This window comes from Plectropomus leopardus, chromosome 4 (genome assembly GCF_008729295.1).
Source record: "Plectropomus leopardus isolate mb chromosome 4, YSFRI_Pleo_2.0, whole genome shotgun sequence".
Taxonomy (NCBI): Eukaryota; Metazoa; Chordata; class Actinopteri; order Perciformes; family Serranidae; genus Plectropomus; species Plectropomus leopardus.
In genome coordinates this window covers 12,490,665-12,511,636 of record NC_056466.1, presented here as the reverse complement: position 1 = coordinate 12,511,636, position 20,972 = coordinate 12,490,665, and the positions used below count along the sequence as shown (strand labels likewise).

The window sequence follows — 20,972 nt, the reverse complement described above, 5'->3', positions numbered from 1 at the left end:
CTGCAGTGTTTTGTCTTTTTCTCATAAAAGACAGGAAAACTAACTCCTATACTACACGAATGTAAAGGCTTAGCCACATGCCTATCTTTATTTTAAACTGGCATTACCCACTTTTAAAAGCAGTAATGTAGGCATCTGTATAATACTGCATTATACAGTATGGATTCAACTTTTTATTATGCATTTATACATTTAATTAAAATAATAAAATCAGAGGAAAAGCCTTAAACTTATATCTTACTTCATACAAACTTACTTCATACATACATACAATTAAACCAGAAACCATCAACATAGGAAAAACGGACTCAATTAACTTTCAAATGTTCACATTTCAGTGTAATTGCAACATAACGATTACTTTGTAAATCACTCTTAGTCTGATCTTCGCAAAAAGGGGAAAAAGGGAAAACTATTTTAAGCGTATCATTCATATAAATAAATATACCATATATAAATGATTACATTGTGCAAAGGCCTTAGTATTTAAATGACCATGTTAAAACATTATGTTAAAATAATACGAATTCAAATAAAAGTATAAAGTGTTTAAAATAAGATTACTAAATTGAATCAAAAATGTTTCTGTTCATTTATAAATACATTTTAACTGAAATCATAAAGTCAGAAGAAAAAAACCGTTAACGTTTGTTTAATCTGTAATCCCGCCGATGTCCGCAGGAGGACGCACACCAGAAACCATCGTCTGACACGAAAATTTCACTCGATTAACTTTTAAATATGTATATTTTAGGTTAATTGCAAGATATAGATCATTTAAATTATTATTCAAAATATATTAAATTATTATTAGCATAAGCAAAACAACAGCAAAAATAACACCGAGAAAAAAAGGGGCATACAGTACAAAGGCTTTATTATTTATAATGAACATATACAAATAATGTAATAAAATAAATATAAATTCAAATAAATTATTAACAGTAAAAAAATAAATTAAAAATGGTAAGTTGGTTTGTTATTTTATGAATATATTTCAACTGAAATAACAAAACTGGAGGAAAGCCCCGTAAACTGTTTAATCAGTATATTTGTGCCTGCAGCTTTGCTTGTAATTCACACTGGTTTCCACAGGGGGCGCACTTTTACCAGAAACCATCAGCTGTCCATCAACAGGAAAACATTGACTCTAATGTGGTAAAATTATAATATTCCCCTCTGAGATATGGTGAAGGACCCTATTCTTTAATTTTTAATTAGTTGTTTGTTTGTTTGTTTTTTAAAATAAGAACTTGCTTAAACCCCCCTTACTGCTGCTTGCTTATTTGATTTTTGCAGTTAAGTTGCATCCTTCTGTCAGACTAAGGAAGGGCTTGAGTCCGTAATTACCGCTTTACAGCTGTATTTATTTATTTTTTCTTTAATGCACATTAATAAACAGGATTAAGCAGCAGAGTTTGCAATGTATTTTACACTCCGAAGCGCAAGGCGGCAGTAGTTTTGCTAACTAGCTGGTTATCAACATGCCGTTTCCAGGATCCAGCGGTATCCAGCCGCCCATCAAAGTCAAAAAGGGAAGAAGAAGAAGAGGAACTTAGAAACGTAGAAGAAGAGGGCGGAGGCCAGCTGGATATGCAACGAGCAGAAGAAATAACACGAATATTTGGAAATATTATCCAGCCATGAGGTAAAACATTAATAAATAATCAAAAAGAAAAACATTGATTGAAGCATGTAACGTTTAGTTGTCCGTTAAAAGTCTCGAAACTCACGTTTCCAGCTGTAACTAACGATAACTAGTGTTAGCTAGCTTGTTAGATGCTAACTTGTTTGCACAGTTGGGGAAGCTAACGTGACATTTGTTTATTTGTTTGAAACAGCTGTAAAAAGCCAAAAACACCTTACTGGTGTCATTTATAGCTTTCCAGCTAACCGACCACGCAAACAGGATGCAATACAGCATTTGACACTTTACACAGGGCTCCTGTGGATCCTTAAAAAGTCTTGAAAGGCATAAAATTCATTAATCTACAAATAAGGCCTTAATAGGTGATAAAATGTCACAAAGCAGGCTTTCAAAACTCTTAAAATGCCCAGACAGTGGTGCAGGGCTCCGTGAAACTTGAACTAAATTATTATTACGATCTTATCTGTCGCTAAAGTGCATCTGTTGCATCTTAAAATCTCAAAAACACACAAAAAAAGATAATATCTACTTTTTAAAAATACTTTACCCAATTTAACATCAAGCATATAAGTATAGAAGAACCAACAACACAGATACATTTTAACATCTAATCAAGTGGCCGAGCTTTTTTCAAGGATTTGATACCTTTATGATAACAAAATTGAATTGCTTTTCATGTTTTCAGTCTAGAAAGTTTTAAATCACCTAACGTTTTAACTTGAACAACAAAAGAAAAAATAATCATGTTTTATATTGAAATAAATATTTGGATCAATTGTCCCCAACTCAAAGTAATAGCTGTTTTTTCGCATTTATTTTTCTTTAGTTTTGATTATTGTAAAATTGTTCTAAAAGAGCGGTATGCATTTTTTAAGTCTTAAAGCTAACTTGCCCTAAGTTGTAGGACCCTGTTCAAAATTACCTCAACATTAACCTGTGTGTTTCTTTTCTTTCTCTGCAGATTGTGAATCCACCTGTGTTTGGGACTACATGCAGCAATAATAAAGTATCATGTTGAGATAGACTCTGATACTACCTGATAACAGTTTACAGACATGCCGTGGTGCCTAAACACTAAGCGGAAATATCATTTTTAACCAGCACACAGTGAAAGCAATACTGTTTTTTCTAAATTCAGAGAACAGTTTCTCCGGTAAACACAAGCTCAAATTGAGCTATCTTCACCCAGACCATGGTAGATAATCGCTATGCCACAGCTCTGGTCATAGGCTCGGTGCTGAGCCTGCTGGCCACAGTGTATCTCTCTGTGGCTGTGGGGACTCAGCACTGGTACCAGTACAGCTGCCCACCCTTTACACATGAGGGGAGCAACTCCTCTGAGCTCAGAGAGGTGTTCATCAATGGAGAGTTTGACGAGAAAACCTACAGCCAGACCATGTTCCGCCTGAACGGCACACTGGGACTGTGGTGGAGGTGCATAATGGTGCCCAGCCAGTCCTACTGGTTCAAAGAGCCAGGTATGACCTCAAAATATTACATCTCTACACAGCTTTCACATTGCTTCTTAGTTCAGTTTCAAATCTTTAATCCAACACTTTTAGGTAGATCTTCCATTATAAGTTCATGTTATGTAGATGAATTATTTTGAGACACCAAATATGTAATTTAAATGAAGAAATCTAGAATTTTTCATTCCATAAAATACGGAAGCTGTACCAGCTGGTGTCTTGAGCTTCAGTGAAACATCAAATAAAGCAGATATAAAATATGATTATACATAACAGAGAAGCAAAATTGTTGCATGAAAATTAAAAGGAAAAGTTCAATGGGTGCATCTCTACTCTGAATTCAGTAATGTATTATATACATTGATTTGCAGCACCACCTGCTGTGCAACCACTGTAAATCAAAGGGATATCTACCTCAGTATAAATTAGGAGAAATTACACATTTCTATTGTTTATGGGTGTACTGTATATCTTCATGCTGCCCATCCCTACATTACACCGTGTGTCTGTAAAGGATAACAGCTCAGTTGAATTTGTGGTCTCTGATTCTGACTTCAGATCCGAAGATGGAGACACAGTGTGTGAGCTTCACACTTCCTCAGCAGTTCAGTCCAAAGTACAAAAATTCAGGAAACAACAACGGCGAAGAAGATCTGCTGAGAACATGTGAGTCTTGTTTTTATGGTTTCTTGTTATCCTGCCTCCATTTTAACCAAGTTTGACCATCTTGAAGGCCACTACCTCTGTTTGTGAACTTTTTTTCAAAGTATCATTTACTGATGTTAGATATGGAACAACTTAATTTGAAATCTTAATTTATCAGCAGTAAAAACTGCATGACACTTAGATATCCAATATCAAAGTCATACCTCAGGCAATGAGAAAACACTTACTTGAGAAGCAATTTTTGGCTAAACTACTTTTTTCATCTGCTATCAATATTAGCTTATTGGCTCAGGCTTATGTGCATCAGGCAAATTTGTTAAAGAAGTTCTTAAATTTAGTCTCCAAAAATGCCTCTTCACCTCCAATAGTCAGAAAAATTATGATCATCTTACTCTGTTTTGGTCCCTTTGTTGTTTAAACATGCACCTGTCATCCTCATCATCAGATAACATTTTTGTATGCAGGTTTTAAGATTGTTTTAGTAAATATTGTTCTCTTTGTGCAGACTTGTGGAGGTGCCAGTTTCTCCTGCCCTTGGTGTCTCTGGCTCTGGTGTTTCTTGGTGGCCTTGTTGGGGTCTGCGCCTGCCTGTGCCGCAGCTTCACCCCCACCTTGGGGGTGGGAGTGCTCCATCTACTCGCAGGTAAGTGAAGTACATGCATATTTCCCTTTCTGGCCATAAACCATAGAAAACAATGGACATTAAATGGCATCCGTGAATTTACCCACAGGCCTCAGAAAGTACGCCTAGATTTAAGTTTAATGCTCAACACCATCTTGGCAATTTTGTACACAGGCAAATACAAATAAAGACGCAGGGTGGCATGTACTGTAGCAGCCACCATGACTGATCGTAAGAGGCAGAGACTCCCATCAGACAAACAAACAACTTCATTAACGAACAATATATGTAGGAGTGGACAGAGGCAGAGCTGCTGCCATGCTGTTCTTTAAAATAACACTAATTGAAAAAGATCTACTAAAATTAAAATACATTGTAAATATTTAACTTAATTTTAACCTTAACTCACGCAGAGTTTTAGCTCTTAGAGCTGCATCATTTATTGTGTTGAAGCCAGTTAGTCAGCCTGGTGGTGCTGCTTGTGGCTCGGGCTGCTCACTTATGGCAAAAAGTTGAGTTGAGTTCAGCAGTGGCTCATTGGCCTTACTGCCTTCTGTAACAGTTAAGCACTCAAATACTGGCATATTGTCCGTAAGAAAAAATAAATAACACAAATGTCAACAGTTTCTGTAATTCACTTTTATAAGACTCTCATCTGTTGATAACTTTTGAACTGCAGCTTGCGCTTGTCTATACAGGGCAGGCACAACAGACTGACCAAAATGCACATCAAGGCACATTCAAGTGGGACTCAAGCACTTTGAACGCATGCCATAATCGAGTATTCTCTACACTGTACAGTATTTAGGACTGTGGTCGAATATCCGCAGTGATACACCCTCTATAGCATTAGGTATTACTTTGACATGGCCCGAATCTGCAGTGGAAGGCTGGCTTAAAGCTGCTGGGAGAAGGACTCCACTTTGTTTTGTTTTTTTTTTCATTTCTCTAATCGACACATTTGGGAGATTCTGTCTGAAAGGAAATGTTGGCAGCCATCTAGAGAGCTCCACCTCATAATGTAGAGAGAGCTCAGTAGGTTGAACATGCAGTAGTTGCGGTGGCAACGGGCCATTTTTAGAAATAAAGCCACTAGAAGGAATGAAAAATTGCTAAATATAGCAAGAAAGTCTCCAAGTTGGTAACATTGTGTGCACAGCTGTAAAGGAGTACTGTAAAGGATTGCGCTGGATTTACAACAGAAGACAATCCAAGAGCATCTTTGCGAAATGGTCTGCAGCACTATATTGGTTTCATCTTGATCATTGGAGGCCGTAATCGTATTTAAATTTGATTTAACGCCCAGCCCAACTTGTGGCCGTCTTCTTGTAAGGTGAGCTCTTCCTCATTCATCTCCACCTGACTTTTTTTACTTTTCCAGTAGAAATATCCAAAAGTTTTCTTCAGCTTTGATTTATTGCTGTGAATAAAACATATAATATGATCAGTCATTATTACTCATCTCATGTTGTTAATAATGTTTTTATTAGATGGTGGTGTAAAAAGTCACTCTTTAAATATTTGGGCATTGCTACAGTATGATATATGCAGTTTGCCTTAGAAATTAATATTAGATTTCACAAAAGTTTAGTGAGTTCTTCAGATGTTAGCAGGGTAGGTCTTTATGTCTTTATTTATGCCTCTGCTGTAATGCACTGAACAAAATCCTGATTGTGGTAAATAAGAAAATAACTTTGTATGTTATTAACTCTGTGGTTGCTGTTTAGTTCCATCTGGCACAACATGCAAATTCCCTGTGTTTCTCTCATCTTACTGCCTTTATACCTCCACAAATACAACATAGAGCTTCAAATTTGCTGTTTTTCTACTCATCAGGTCTGTGCACTCTGGGCACCGTCTGCTGTTTCCTGGCGGGGGTAGATTTGCTCAAATATTACTCCCCACCACCAGATGGGGTGGAGGGCTCGCTGGGCTGGTCCCTCTACCTCGCCCTCATCTCCTTCCCTCTGCAGATGATGGCAGCTGCTTTGTTCTTGTGGGCGGCCAGGAGTCATCGCAAAAACTACACTCGTATGACCGCTTACAGGGTAGCCTAAAGAGAGACTTCAGCAACAGCTTACCTTAAAACAGCCTACTTGTCTCAGCACTTTCTAAACAAAAAGCTGTGCACAGCTGTACTAAAACAATAACATGATATCACAAACCTAAGCAGGAATACACTTTGCAGCTAATCATCATAAGTGCTCATAAATAGGGTGTTATACCTTTGTGTTGTTATTTCACCTTTGTTTTCTTGCGTCTCTAACTTGTATCTTATCTAAAGCATGTTCTTTAATGTTTTTTTTAACACCCAGAAATAGTGGATTTTTTTCTGGTGTTAACTGTGTTGATGTGCTGTACTTAAATGCCTTTTTTTTAGTTGCCATTGTTTCTGAAGCTGCTCACCACATTGCCCTTAAAGGGATAGTTCACCCAAAAATGAAAATTCAGTTATTGTATACTTACCCTCATGGTGATGAAAAGTCAGGTGAAGTTGTATAGTCAACAAAACAATGCTGGAGTTTCACAGAAAAAAAGAGGCGCACTCATCTCCCAAACAAATGAAGCAAATTGTTACCAGATTAAAACATTAAAAAAATACACAATAAAACAGCAAAATGTCTCCATAGTGCTCATCTATAGTAATCCAAGTGACCTGAAGCCCCAATGTGCCAGGTCATTTTGAAAAACATCACTGGCTTCATTTTTTTCGGTCTTGTTGCAGGTTGTAACCTGCAGCTCCTGATGTTGGAGATGATTTTAAGTGTGCGGGCTCATCCAAAAGCAACACGAGCAGTATGTGCATGCAAGTGTTAACATGCTACCCCACACACAGAGACAGACTTCTTGAGTTAGCAGCAAGCAACAAGTCCGTTTGTGGAATTTAAAATCACTGTGTGTGGGGAATGTTTCTGTGTAGCATGTAAAGAACAGCATTCAGAGACCACAAGCTCTTGTTGGTCTTGCGACAGTGCGTACATGTGAAAGACTTTCCATCAACATAAATGTGAGTAAATAATGACTGAATTTTCATTTTTGGGTGAACTATGCCTTTGAATCATTTTGTTTATAGGTTACAAACTTGCACAGAAATTTCCGACTTGCAGTTATCCAAGACAGGGTAGCATTCTCTATTAGTGCATGAAAAATATTGATAAATATATTTGGATTTTTTTTAGAATGTTTTTTGTGTGATTTTTTTTTTTTTTTTTGCATAATCTTAAATATTAAGCCTTTGCTGTGCATGCCTTTTAAGATGACACTTCTGTCATCTGTGGTTACTGTTGATTTTAGTCTGTGGTATGTGTCGACTAAATGTCAGTCACTAAAAATGTAACCACTCATCTCACAATGTCACCTGTGTTTATAGAGCTTTTATTTTTTAATGTGGTTTATTTGAATGTTAAAAAACTGAACTGATTCAATGCCACTCGAGCACACCTGTGACCTCTTTGTAACATTTATATTATATTGTTTCATCCCCAAATTATGCTACTGCCATTTTGCATTTGCTATACTGAAATTCTGCTGCTTGAGTTACTTGAAATTTCAGTTCTGTGTTTATTTAGAGCTCAGTTTCATCAGTTACTTAACTGACTGGTTTGACAGCCAAATATCAGTTCTTTCATCAGCCTTTTAAATGTTTGTTGGTGATACTCCAGGGTGAAGGGGGTATTTTGAATAACAATTGAAAATGCAAAATTTTAATTTGCAAGTGAAAATCTAAATGAATCTACATCTTCACGCTACATTTGTGTGCAAAGTGACAGAATTTGTTACCTTTTTGCGTGTTGAATTCCAAAATAACAAATTTCTTAGCAGCAGAACACAAATTGTGATGTTTTTGTGTCACAATGTTTTGTTACTTGTCTGATGTGTCAATACACTCTGGCTTTTGTAAATGTTTCTATGTATTCTGAAGCACACTGTCCTCATTTCCGTATTGATAAATTTGACATTTGCTGACCTCTGACTCCTTGTTTTGTTTGTTTGTTTGTATGTTTGTTTGTGATGGGTGGGTGATCCAGTGTAAAAGAATTATTAAAAACACCATCACCATCTTACCAGTATGATAATGTAAAGGAGGTGCTTTGCTAGTGGTATTTTTATCCATAGCAGCATGGTTCTGATGGCAGTGCAATACATTAGTTTATGATTAGACATCCTCATTGACTTCAGCTGTACTTTGTATGCAAGGGTTGGCAGAGTACTGATCATCTAGATATGTAAAGGTACAATTACCAACATAAAAACCAAGTAAAAGTACTTGGTTAGTAAATGAAAAAGTCAAAACACACCATCACGTTGTTCAAACTGTTCGATGTTTCTATTTATTAAAAAATGTTGATTTTCATCATTTCCACAGTGCAAACAAAAGTGCTCATTGCACTTGTACAATATCATTCAATTTGGTGCAAAAACAACTCTGGTATCACACACAACCTTTTTCTTTAAGCCTCATAGATGTAGTTGGGTTGCAGAGCTGCTATATTAGATTGCCAAACAGGATGAGGAGGTAATCATCTAATAGCCTGTAGAATGTCTAATCATTATTGCATAAGTTTGCACATTTTGTCTTTTAAAATGATTAAAACATGATTATACATGTCATTTACGCATTAATGTTTTATTCCTTTATTTAGAATTGAAAGTCTCAGCCACATTGTGTACTCATTCTGTCTGTACTCTCAGTCCTTCTTCACACTTATAGACGGGAGGGTTAAAGTTCCCTTCTTAGCTAAATGGAAAGCAATCTTTTTCTCATAGTAGGCACTTTCATTTACAAAGACAGGGTAGAGTTCCTCTCCTTCGTGCTTCACCGTCTCGCCAGAAAATGACAAGAATGTGGGGTCGCCTGGTTTTAGAAGCTTGAAGTCATTATCCTGGGCAAACAGAGAAGGCTCGTGGGTTAGTCATTATGCATCAAGGGACCTTTTGAATTAAAATATGGCATTTACCATTTTTAGTCCAACAATTTGGGGAAATTGGCTTATTCACTTAATTGCTGAGAGCTGAACCTGCAATAACCAACCAAATCCCCAAAAAAACATTTATATTGTACCACACATAAGTTCCTTTTGCACATTACTTTGCAGTGAATGCTGAAACTTTAAGTTTCTCAACAACACTGTTGGGTTAAGGCATAAAAATCACTTGTGGTTAGGAAAAGATCATGTTTAGGCTTAAAAGACTGGAAATGCAGGGACCAGTCATGAAAAAACCCAGGTTTGGTGACTGAAAGCCCTTAGGAAACGTAAGGATGTTCCCTTAAGCCCACTGTGAAGGGTTGCCAAAAAGCAACTTTTGTTTTTGGTTTTGAGCAGTGGCCTGCACCATAGACTGTATAAGATCTGCACTCTGGCCCCATGGTGTGGTTTTGGTCTGGGGCCTTAGGCTTGGCAAGTGGTGGTGTTGGTTGACAGTCGTCTCTGGTGATGTGCACTGCAGCTTAGCAGGCCAGTCACCTAAGTCATATGCCATCTGCCGTACAGTCCACCTCTCAATGACAAAAGTCAGCTTATATGTTACCCCACCATAGAAACATTTACATGATACGTAAGAAACATGTAAATGTGAACTATGCATGGTTTGATGCAAGCATTTTCTTCTGGTAAATGGGCTGTAATAATTAATTTTGTGGCCTCTAAGGGGCAACAGAACATATCAGCTTTTTAGGTTGAAATGGAGAACAAACTTATCAGCAGGTACTTGATAGTTTACACATCCAGTATGTAGAAACATTAGCATTATTTGGCGGCTTCAGTTGCTAATTGATCTACTGTGTTCACCAGCTTTTTGTGTCTATAGGTAGCATAATGTGGTTTTTCAGAGGTTGCTGCAAATAGCCTCCTGCTTGTGCCCGACAGCGAAACACTGATCTGAAGCTCAGTTTAAAGCTCCATAAAGCCAAGGGGAGCTACAGACTCTGTAGGTAACTTTCTGTAGATTAATCACCATGCATGAGGCCATCAACATTTTTAATTTGATGCATTTTTATTCTAAAAATATAGATTATAGTCACTTTAAGTTTAGGCTTAAGTTCTCATGCATGCAGGTGTCCTTGTCCTGTACCTGCAGATCAGGGTGAATGGCAGCTGTAATCTCATTAGTTGTAGGATCCCTCGGGTAGTCTACACTCTTCTCAAAAATGTAAACTTCCACTTCACCTCCTTCAAAAGTGCTTCCTGTTGGCAAAGGACAGTAATTAGTAGCGGTGGTGTACTCAAGAAGGCTCACAGTTACAGAGGTGCTGAGGTTATTCAAAAGCTTCAGTCGAATTGTAAAAAACCTTGTATCACGTAGTTGTGGTTTTGATAATATATATGCTTTCTAGATTTCTAGACCCTTCATCTTGGAGGCAAGTAAAACCAAAATTATCACCCTGTCTAGCAACCACTCAGGATAAGTGATTAAATGAGTAAAACTATATACATATAAAACTTCTCAAATGTGCAAAAAGATGATAACAATCATTCAAATCATCAGTCATCAAAAATGTTAAAATATAAGAACAATCAAGACAAGGAAGGATCAATAAAATGCCTTTGAGAATAAAAAGATTTAAAAGAATCAACCCAGATTGCTGATCTGACCCTCAGGTGGAGGCTGTTCCATAAAAAGCACGGCCATCAGGAGTTTTGAACATTAAGTTCAAAACATGTTTAGGTAATCTGAGCCTTTAAATACCAGAGGTTGTTTCTTACCAGTGTTGAATTTCTGAAGCCACTCTATCGTGAGATCCACTCCCTCTTTCACCAAGTGATAGACATCAGCTCTGAGCACGCCGTGGGGTTGAGGACCGACCTCTATCGCTGCAGAGAACAGGAAAAACAATTTCAGCATCATACGCTTATATCTGTTCAGTTATTCAGATGCAGACAGACAAATCAACGCACTTACTGAAGCCATGTTTGCCCACTGACTCCAGGGAATAAGCATCAGCATTGGATAAATACAGCTGGATTGCTCTCACAGGTGCAGAGGTCATCTTGCTCTGGAAAACAGATGGGTCGACTGTTTACAGCATGCCTTAATTCAGCACTTGGACCTTAAACTTACAACACATGTACAAATTTATCCTGACCATAGCCCTTGATTTGTATTTACTTGAGACCATAATTACTATGAAGTACAAACAACATATACAGTGCTATAATACTTGTACAAGTCAGGCATTTTGAAAACATAAACCAAAGAGTACTTGAGCAGAGGCAAAAACATAAACAGTTGGTCCAGAATAAAATGTCTCAACAAAAACTGGACGGACTGTCATGATATAAGTACAAACATGGCCCACAGAGCATAAATCCCAATGACTTGTGATCTCCTGACTTCTCCTTGTCCATGGAGTCCGCCATGTGGCACCACCATGTTTTTTTTTTTGTTTTTTTTTTACATGAAATTTGATCATTCAGGGTTTTACAAGTTTAAATCACTGGACTTGTTTGTTTTGAAGAGGAGATGACCTCTATGGATATTCAGCTCTTATTAAAAACTTCCCAAACAATAAAAAATAAAGGAATCCTAACCTGGAGAAGTTTCAGCTGGATGCAATCTGCAATGCTCACTGCTAGATGCCATAAACCCCCCTAAATCTCACACACTGTTTCTTTAACATTAGCGTGGTGGCGCAAAACATTGCTTTGCATTCCCTGAAAATATTGTCTGGATGTTTACATGCAGCTCTTACCTTCATGTATTTGTAAATGTGCAAGGGGATCCAGTCAAAGGAGTAAAGGATTAAGCTCATTCCCATGTTGGCAGTGGTGTTGTGGAGGTCAAGGAGCAGATCCACAGCTTCTTGGCTTCCTTTAGGCCCCAGCTGAGCATTCAACTCTTGAGCTCGCCTCAGCTCATACGGTGTAGAGTCTGTTATTGGAGAACTAGAAGCCAGAATATGGCTAATGAGTTTTTTTTTACACACATACTCTCGTCTAGCTGTTTTTAGTGTTATTTTTCAATTACAAGGCTGTTTGCAGATGTACAGATTCTTACTTAAACTATCTATGTTAAGGTGGTGGTCCAAAACTTCTCTGTTTAATCTTACCTTAGCAAGGCAGATGTAAAACAACGGTTGAGATCTGTTTCTGTGTATCTTCGGCAAGCATCCACAGCCCGTGGATTTGATAGGACAGTGGTTATAGAAACAGATCCAGCTTGATTTATCTTCTGTTTCTGCAATTCCCTCACCACATACACCCCTGTCAACTCATTTCCATGGGTGCCTCCGCAAATGGCAACATTGGACAGTGGAGGGGAAGAGATGTGCTCCATCTGTTTGCAGTAAAAACAAATAGGTTGTTAGAGGACCTTCATCCTGTTTTAATGTATTCTTACTCTATCTGACCGCTCAGCAAGACAACCAAACAACCAGGGAAGGTAAACATTTATTGAGTTTGCCAAAACCGAATGTATACATGTTAAACCAGGTAAACAAGAGTAACCTGAGACTGGATGGTAAAATCAGGTTAAGCCTCTGGTCAGAAACTGGAGTGAAAAGTGCAACAAGTATTGTTGGCTCAGTTAGTGGGTCATTTAATTTATAAGTGACTGACCCAGTCTTAGACACATTGAAGGACCTCTAGATAATAATGGTATGCACATGTAAATGCAACATTAGAATTTAGGCCCTCTTGAAATAGTGTTTCAGTCTGTTATATTCGTTTTCCACCCAAATTAGTACATGAACACAGGTTTCTTAAACACGAGTGAACCTGATAAGTCCTCCCCATTGCCAGTAGGCCAGAGTTGTGTACATGGCTCATCAGCAGGTGACTATGCCTTACTTCTTTAGTCTCTGTTTTAACACTGCTTCGAAACAAAGGTAATTTTTTTGTAGTGGTGCGCCATTGCATCTTGCCGGTGAGGGGGCAAAAATTAGCACATTCACTCGAATGTTATGTGTCCTTGAATGCTGAACATAGCCGGAACTGATAAATACCTGTTACTACTGCATAGTCATTTGAGTGTGAAGGCCAATTGTAACTTTTCCCATCACATTAAAAAGACAGATGATAGCGGGTGTCAGTAGGTTTGTGTAGTGGAAAACACTGCTTTAGGGTTAGGGTCCTTGTGAATGATTGCAGATGACTTCTTGAACACACAACAAACTGTGGTTGTCCATTTACTTTTGACAAGAGGGACTGTTCAGTGAATGAGGTACCAGCTGTTAACTTTGTATATTTGTTTAAGGTTTTGGTGGTGCAGCTCATATCCTGACCTTTGTTGTTTGTTTGCCAGTAAAGTTATAAACCTAATGTGTGAACGTTTGGTTGTTTAATTCACAAGATAATCACTGACAGGGAGTAAGGTCTTTAATTACTTGCAGCCTAATTTGTGAATGAGCAAGCATTAAAGGAAATCCCTCCAACACTCATCAAAAGCTGCTAAATAATGATAGGACTAAAATATTCTACTCTTTAAAAAGTGGCTTTTTAAAGTGGTATTTGCATTTTATTATTTGCAAATAATGTGTTAGCATTCACTTTAGAATTCATTTGGGAATTTCTCATTACTTTGAGATTACTTCCTAAGTTTTATTGTCTTTTGAACCGAAGCAGTAAATGGAAGGCACAGGTGAAGTTTCTAATCCAAACCAAGGGAATTGCAGTTTAAATCTAAAAATGTATCCAGTATCAGTTGCAATTGTATTGAACATTCTACTTTGCATGCCATATGTACCTAAATTATATCTCAGTCATTTGATTTGGGCGAAATGAAGGGAAAACATCAGAAAATGTTTTAATATTCATAACATTTTAGATTGCTCTTAACCGGACAAAAATACATTGTCTCATATCTGCTAGGTTCCACAGAGTTCTTCTTGGAATTATTTTAATATTGATTTGCTTGAGTGTTTTTAGACCCGTAACTGCAGTTTGAAAAGAATAATACCTGCAAAAAGATCATTGATTCCCCAGCAGTGTTTAAGAAGAACAAGTTAAACAGGTTCACATAAAGCTGTTACAGCAGCCTTAAGGTGGAGTACACCGTTTATACATTTAATGGAAACACTGCAGTAAGTAAACACATGGGTTTACTTACTATTGCATATGGGTACTTAAAAACAATCATATGTAATTAAGAGATGATAACTGTATACATTTGTGTTATCTTTCTTTTGATTTGGCCAATGATTTTAGATGGCTTCTGACCATGGAGAAGTACTTTAAGTGTTTTAATAAACTGATGCATCCTGAGAGTTGGAAACCATCAAGGTTCTTCGACTCATTACAACTTGTCTGTGGTTCTCAACAAGACCATTTAAAAATTTAAATAACCAGATAAATAGGCTTTTGTTTCCAGCTTGGGGCATTTAAAGAGTGGCCAGTGCCTTTGTTTCTTTTCTTCCCGAGACTTTTGCAGTGTAATGTCTTAAACGTTCATTTTGGAATAGTTAAAAGATCCACTGCTCAGCAGTGTCAACATCAAAAAAACGCAGGGGGTCACACATCTGCTGTTAGAGGCTCTGACCAGTGGGAGAAACTCATTCACTGTCCCAGTTTAACTGTTTATTAACACTCCCTCTATTAAACCTAGATTTAAGTATTTTATCCTCAAGGTTTCTTATTTTCTCCTCAGTAATAAATGATAAACATGATTATTTGACTTTTAGCAATTGTCCAACAATAGGCTGCCAGTACAATTGTTTGACTCATTTGTCCCTGTTTAGCTCTGATCTTTGACTGATGTGATATGACAACGATCTGCATTTTACAGAATCAACAGGTGAAAGTAATAAACTCCTGCACATTATCGACACCATTTTAATTAAAACAGTAGCAACACTTCATTTTTACCCTCCCATTTAACATTTAAAAACATTTGCTACATACATACACATACAGTACATTAATGTAATTGTCAGCAGATAGAAATGTTTATTCATGTAGTTGTCAACAACTGTAACACCTTCAGTGGGCATCCATTAGCAGGCAGGTAATGATTCAAAATATAGTGAAACAGTTGTAATGATATAAAATAAGTCAATAGGGGAAGTCATAACTGATGCCCGATACACAAGAATGAAATTGCGCTGACAATAAATTTCTTTCTGTTACATGACACATCTCTCTTCTGGATGTTTATTACACAACAATCATGACTTTATCTGCAGTAAAACTTGGTAAAATTGAAAATGGTGAGCGCTTCAGTGTATCCTCACCTAAGACTCATTCAAAAGAGGCACATTTGTGATGAAGAAACATAATAGTGGGACACAGTTTCAAAGTGTGACTGTCTCAGATATAGCAGTCGGCCTCAACAAAAGTTTCAACGCACATTAAACACACAAGCGCAGATGAACACAGTATTTTTAATGACCAGCTGACCGTCTGTATATATTTTGCACTAGAGCAAAGTGCTGCTCTGCACAGTTCAAGCTACATGATCACCCTGAAGAGAAAAACAACATGTAAATCAATCCTACCAAGAAAATCTGCATGAAATATATGAAAGAAGGCAGCAGGTCTTACCTTTCTTTCAAAATCCAGCCCTGCCCTGCACTCACTGGACTTAAGCAACCTTTGAACTCAGACAGAAGGTAATGCAGTATTTCATAACCTGCCAGCAAAGCAATACAGGCACTCGGCAAACCACTTTCCAGTCAGAGCCATTAACCATTCACATGCACAGATGAAAATGAATAACACAAACCAGACCGCATTTTTTTATACAGCCTTTCAGAGCAGGCCCTCCTTTCTCTGGTGTGTTCTTGTTCCTGCGGCCCTCCTCTTTATGTTCTTGAGCTCAAATTTCAAGCAGTTAGACATTTTGCGTCACAACAAGAAGTTGCTTTCTCTCACCAAACCAGCAGGAGCCGCTCTGAGTGCCCTGTGGACTAGGTGTAAATTTAAGGTGCCACAACAACAGCAACAAGACATTAAGCTGCTTCGCTAATACTAAGCTGAGGCCACAGAGGTTCACAGCAGCTGAGGGGTGTTTCATGAAGGAAGCTTGATTTATTGTGAAGAGTCTGTCTTTCATTTCCCTCATAAACTGAAAGTGGAAGACGAAGTACTCAGATCCTTTACTTAAATTCAGAGCTGATTAGTTAAAAATACAATAACAAAAAAAGTAAGTAAGTAGGTTAGGTTAATGAAATCTCCTTTCCAGAACACATTGTTCTAAGGTTCATTGTCTTTTCAGTGTATAACATTGATATTTTTATGTTTTGTTTAGGTGTATTAGTGTAAAAATCTGATATTAATAGCAAATGCATATCATTCAATATTTCTGCCTGCCTCGTAGCCAACACTGTAGGCAATAAATCATGTAGTTTTATTGTGGTATCCTGACAAATTGTAATACTATTTGTGCATTTGTATACTGTATTTTAATCTATTATAATCAATCAGTCAGTCAATCAAATAGAAGTACTAATGACACACATTAAAATACTCTGTTAAAAGTCCTGCATTTAGAATGTTTGTTAAATAAAAGTATTTAAATATAAATTAAGAACATTTGTATAAAGTATTCAAAGTAAAATGCAGGAAACGTCCCCTGTAGCTGTCAGACTATTATATATTAGATTATATGTATTGACTCATAAAGCAGGATTTTACTGTTGTAGTTAGTTGGGGTGGAGCTAATTTGTAAACGTTTTTTTTTCTTTTTATTATGAATTAATTGCCGATTATTGTCTCAATTAATCAACTAATTGTTTGGTTTTTGAAACTTCTTAAAATATTGGTTAATGCCAATCACATGTCTGTATGTCTATCTAAAAAGTAATTAGTAACTTAAGCTTTCAAATTATTGTAGTGGAGTGAAAAGGATGCTAAACTGTATTGTAGTTTAAGTATAAGGTGGCATGAGAAGAAAATACTGAAGTAAAGTACCTCAAATTTGTACCTACATACAATGTACTTAACATTCCATCACCGCAAACTGAACTAGGATTGAACTGTTTTAATAAAGCTGATTGGGAGCTAATGTGAGCAGTCTACTGTAAGTCAAGTTCCTGAGACTTGAGACACTGATCACATCGATTGAAAGTGATATTTATGGTGAAACCTTGCAAATATTATATATTTTTTTTAAATGTTGCAATAAACACATCAAAAGAGCTCTTTTGGCAGTATTTAAAGGGCAGGAGGAAGCTGAGAACATTGAAAGTCGAAAGTCGAGTATTTCTCTCTAAGCTTATTTGTTGCTGTGATCTGCTTGTAATTATGGCACTATGAGTTCAAGTTCTGTATGAGTGATGCAAACTTTATTTGTAAAATTCATGCTGGAAATGAACGTATGGATAGATGTATAGGATGCACTTACCATTTTATTAAACAACTTGAATTTATCAATAAGACCTCATCCAGGTAAGTTATTTTATAGCAAGACAAATATAGGCTTATGTACTTTTTAAATAGTAGTTGTATATATATTTTTTCTGTTCTATATTAATGTTTCTTGACTATGCACCAAACACAAAAGCCAACTCTTTGTATGTGAAAACCTACTTGGAAATAAACCTGTTTTTCCTTTTCATAATAGGATCATAAGCATTTTCAAAAATGTCAACTAAGATTATGTTACTTTGTGCAAATAACATGACAGTTGTCATGCGTTTTGAAATTTGCAGTATTCATTAAATTCTAGTTTCATTTATGGTGCTCAGTCTTTATTGCTCAGACTTGAGCTATTTGCACAAGCTACTTTAAAATCATCAACATCTTTTTGCCTAATCGGATTAAATTAAAATGCTTTATCTTTAATCTGTCTACATTTTTGCTTGCAGTCCTTTAAAATAAAGCAGTATATCTGCCTGTGACTCCCTTGTCACAGGAATCATCAGAGTGTATGAGTTACAAGTTTTCACCTCTGAACATGTCATGCTACTATTTTAATAGATGCTTAAACATAAAAGATTAAAAACCAATAGATGCATCTTGTGAGCCACTGGACAGGTGTTGAACTCTAGGTTGGGAATCCACTAATCTAGTAAATGTCAAAATGTTGATTACCTCCAATATCTCATGTCTTTCCTCTCCTTATAACCCTTCCAGTCTCTTCCATTCCTCTCACTCTCTCTCTCTCTGAAGGGAAGTCCTAAGCTCCATTTAGACATGTAATCCTGTCGGATCAGTCACTTGATCATAAGCTGCTTCCTCTCACTCATTCACTCTCTCTCACTTGTTCTTTCTGTCAGTTCAGATAAATCCAATGCATTTAATATCAATTCAATTCAATTCATTTCAGTGAGACCCAACAAGCTTTAACTACATCAAAGTCATGAAAACTATATCTAAACTTAACAATTAATTCCTGCGGGCAGAGCAGACTTTCTTTCTATGTTTAGCTCTTTTGAACTTTAACCTTGACATCTGACCTTTGACTGAATGTTATAATTTAAAGCAAACCTGTACTGTTACAGTTTAATTCAAAATAGATGTTTTAGTCAGCATTTTAAGTTAAATTAGGTAAGTAAAATGTATTTATATATTGCTTTTCACAGACATACATCACAAAGACATTTTTTTGGAAGACCATTCCACAGTTCCTTTTGAGCTGCTGGTCTAAAAGTTATATGATGCATGTTTTTAAGTTTTGATTTGTTGGTTCACAGGATGTGTTCATGTACATGTGTCTGTGATAGTCACAATACTCATTAAGCATGCATACACATTTTACCCTCATGTTTGAACCTTGCAAAAATGCTCTAATGCCCAACAATAAGTGCATGAGTTTTCCACAGTGGAGGAATTACAATTACTGCCCTCTAGTGGTGCAAAAGTACACCTACTCAGGTCCTTATCCTTTACTTAGAATATATTTCCATTTTCTGCTATTTTATACTTCTACTTCACTACATTTCACAGGAAGTGCTTTTTACTTCACTCCATTTAACTTACATGGTGGAACAGGCACCCTGTTTGCAAAGTCGATGTCCTTGCTGCAGCGGCCTCAGGTTTGACTCCAACCTGTGTCCCTTTGTTGCATGTTACCCCTCCCCGCCTGTCATGCTTAAGCTGTCCTTTCTAATAAAGTCACAAGCCAAAAATATTCTAAAAAAGATAGAGATTAGATTATGTTTTGTCTATCTGGTTTTGGGGACCACAAACCTGGTGAGAAAAGTAGTATTACTGGTGTCTCCGTAATTAAACAACAACTTTTTGTGCCTAAAAAGCCACTAGAAAACAGCAACAGTTTGTTTAAAAAAGCCACTAGTGACTTCAAAAAACATGATTGGTGTCTGAAAATTCTATGTATATTCTCATTTCTATGTGTTCTTCAATATTAGCCCCTGACCTAAATGTATTGCTGTTGTAAAGGATCTGAGTACTTTTCCACCCCTGCTGCCAGCTGTCCACACGTTTGACATTTCAGTACTTGCTATGCCAGCTGGCCATAAATAGTTGCATGCCAGTTTGTGTGGTATCTCACAGGGAAAAAAGGTTTGACATCCAACAAAAATTTGCATGTCTGTAATGTTTGCAGTTAAACAACATGGGAGCCCTGGAGAGATGTTTTTTTCTGGCTCAGTCACAAATACATTTCCCCTGAACAAATGTAATGTGGATGGGCCACAGGACAAGATCAAAACAGGCATGTCTTGCGTGTCATCTCATGAACAGTCTTGAAGGTGTAGCCTCTCTTCTGATGTGAGACATTTTAGAGAAATCTCACATGTCCAGTCAGTAACCAACTTCCACAAATACTTGAGGTGTATGTGTTGTTAAAGAAGCATCAGAAGACAGATTGATTGTCTTCCACATTTATACACAGTTGGTGGTGTTATTAATGACATGAAATAATGCAAAATGTCTTTAATATCTAAGTTTACTTTTCTCCACAGGATTGCACTGACTGTATCAAACTCCTCATGTCAGTCATTTCACTGTAATTTACTTTACACAGATTAAACGTCACCCTGTTACACACAGATCAGACAGCAGACACAGAGACACTCTCATCCCCCCTGTTGTTGCCTCCCCTGTGATTAAATGATGCCTGAATTATTCATATGAAATAGAGGAAAAGAATTTTTGATGCAGTTAATGATATGATCAGCTGTTACCTAACAGCTTGCGACCTTTTTAGTATGCGGGAGCAGGGCGTGTTTGGAAGAGGTTTGAACGGTGACATTTGAGACAGGGCGTGGTCCAAAAGAGGTGGCCCCTGGGTAATGAGGTCTTGCTGAGAGGAAACAGACTTTTTGACCTTCTTGTGTTCTTTTTTCCAGCATGCACATCTTTGTATGTGTTTGCGTTTACTGAAGACCCATGAACTCAGAAGCTAACAGTTTACCTCTGCATGCTCAGAAAAATTTATCTAGGGGGTGACAAACTATAAAGACCTGACTCAACAACATTATAAACCAGACAAGCACAGCAGGTACACTTTAAGCTAATTGACAGTTGTAGGAAGCAGGAGAAACAGATGATAAGTGGATGTTTTCCCTGTGAGGAGATCAGTTTGGATTGACACAGTGTGTGTTTAATGGCCTGCTGGTAGAGATGGGAAAGATTCCTGTATTACTGATTTACGAGTATTAATTCAGTCAAGATTGTATTAGTTGTATGAGGGTTAAAATACTGTGCATTAACATTATAACTCCATTTCTATC

At 37.1% G+C, this 20,972-nt stretch overlaps 2 protein-coding genes across 2 annotated transcripts; one reads left to right on the top strand and one right to left on the bottom strand.

Moving 5' to 3' along the window:
• The first annotated feature begins 1,564 nt into the window (after positions 1–1,564).
• LOC121942440 (claudin domain-containing protein 1-like) lies at positions 1,565–8,371 on the top strand. Its single transcript, XM_042485642.1, has 5 exons — positions 1,565–1,648; positions 2,610–3,126; positions 3,676–3,783; positions 4,289–4,426; positions 6,242–8,371. The coding sequence occupies exons 2-5, from the start codon at positions 2,841–2,843 to the stop codon at positions 6,460–6,462; spliced, it is 753 nt and encodes a 250-aa protein (XP_042341576.1). The 5' UTR covers positions 1,565–1,648; positions 2,610–2,840; the 3' UTR covers positions 6,463–8,371.
• Positions 8,372–8,789: 418 nt separating this feature from the next.
• Positions 8,790–16,068, bottom strand: LOC121942252 (N-acyl-aromatic-L-amino acid amidohydrolase (carboxylate-forming) B-like). Its single transcript, XM_042485398.1, has 7 exons — positions 15,880–16,068; positions 12,453–12,679; positions 12,096–12,288; positions 11,306–11,399; positions 11,110–11,217; positions 10,478–10,590; positions 8,790–9,288 (listed from the first exon to the last, which is right to left on the bottom strand). Exons 2-7 carry the CDS (start codon positions 12,677–12,679, stop codon positions 9,094–9,096), a joined length of 930 nt encoding a protein of 309 aa, XP_042341332.1. The 5' UTR covers positions 15,880–16,068; the 3' UTR covers positions 8,790–9,093.
• Positions 16,069–20,972: the final 4,904 nt, after the last annotated feature.

Excerpts from the sequence above, each read along its gene's own strand:
- LOC121942440 (XM_042485642.1), top strand. The coding sequence starts at position 2,841 with ATGGTAGATAATCGCTATGCCACAGCTCTGGTCATAGGCTCGGTGCTG. Across the intron at positions 3,127-3,675 it reads CTACTGGTTCAAAGAGCCAG|ATCCGAAGATGGAGACACAG; the intron begins GTATGACCTCAA and ends TTCTGACTTCAG. Across the intron at positions 4,427-6,241 it reads AGTGCTCCATCTACTCGCAG|GTCTGTGCACTCTGGGCACC; the intron begins GTAAGTGAAGTA and ends TCTACTCATCAG.
- LOC121942252 (XM_042485398.1), bottom strand. The coding sequence starts at position 12,679 with ATGGAGCACATCTCTTCCCCTCCACTGTCCAATGTTGCCATTTGCGGA. Across the intron at positions 11,218-11,305 it reads AGTGGGCAAACATGGCTTCA|CGATAGAGGTCGGTCCTCAA; the intron begins GTAAGTGCGTTG and ends TGTTCTCTGCAG. Across the intron at positions 9,289-10,477 it reads CCATTCACCCTGATCTGCAG|GATAATGACTTCAAGCTTCT; the intron begins GTACAGGACAAG and ends CTGTTTGCCCAG.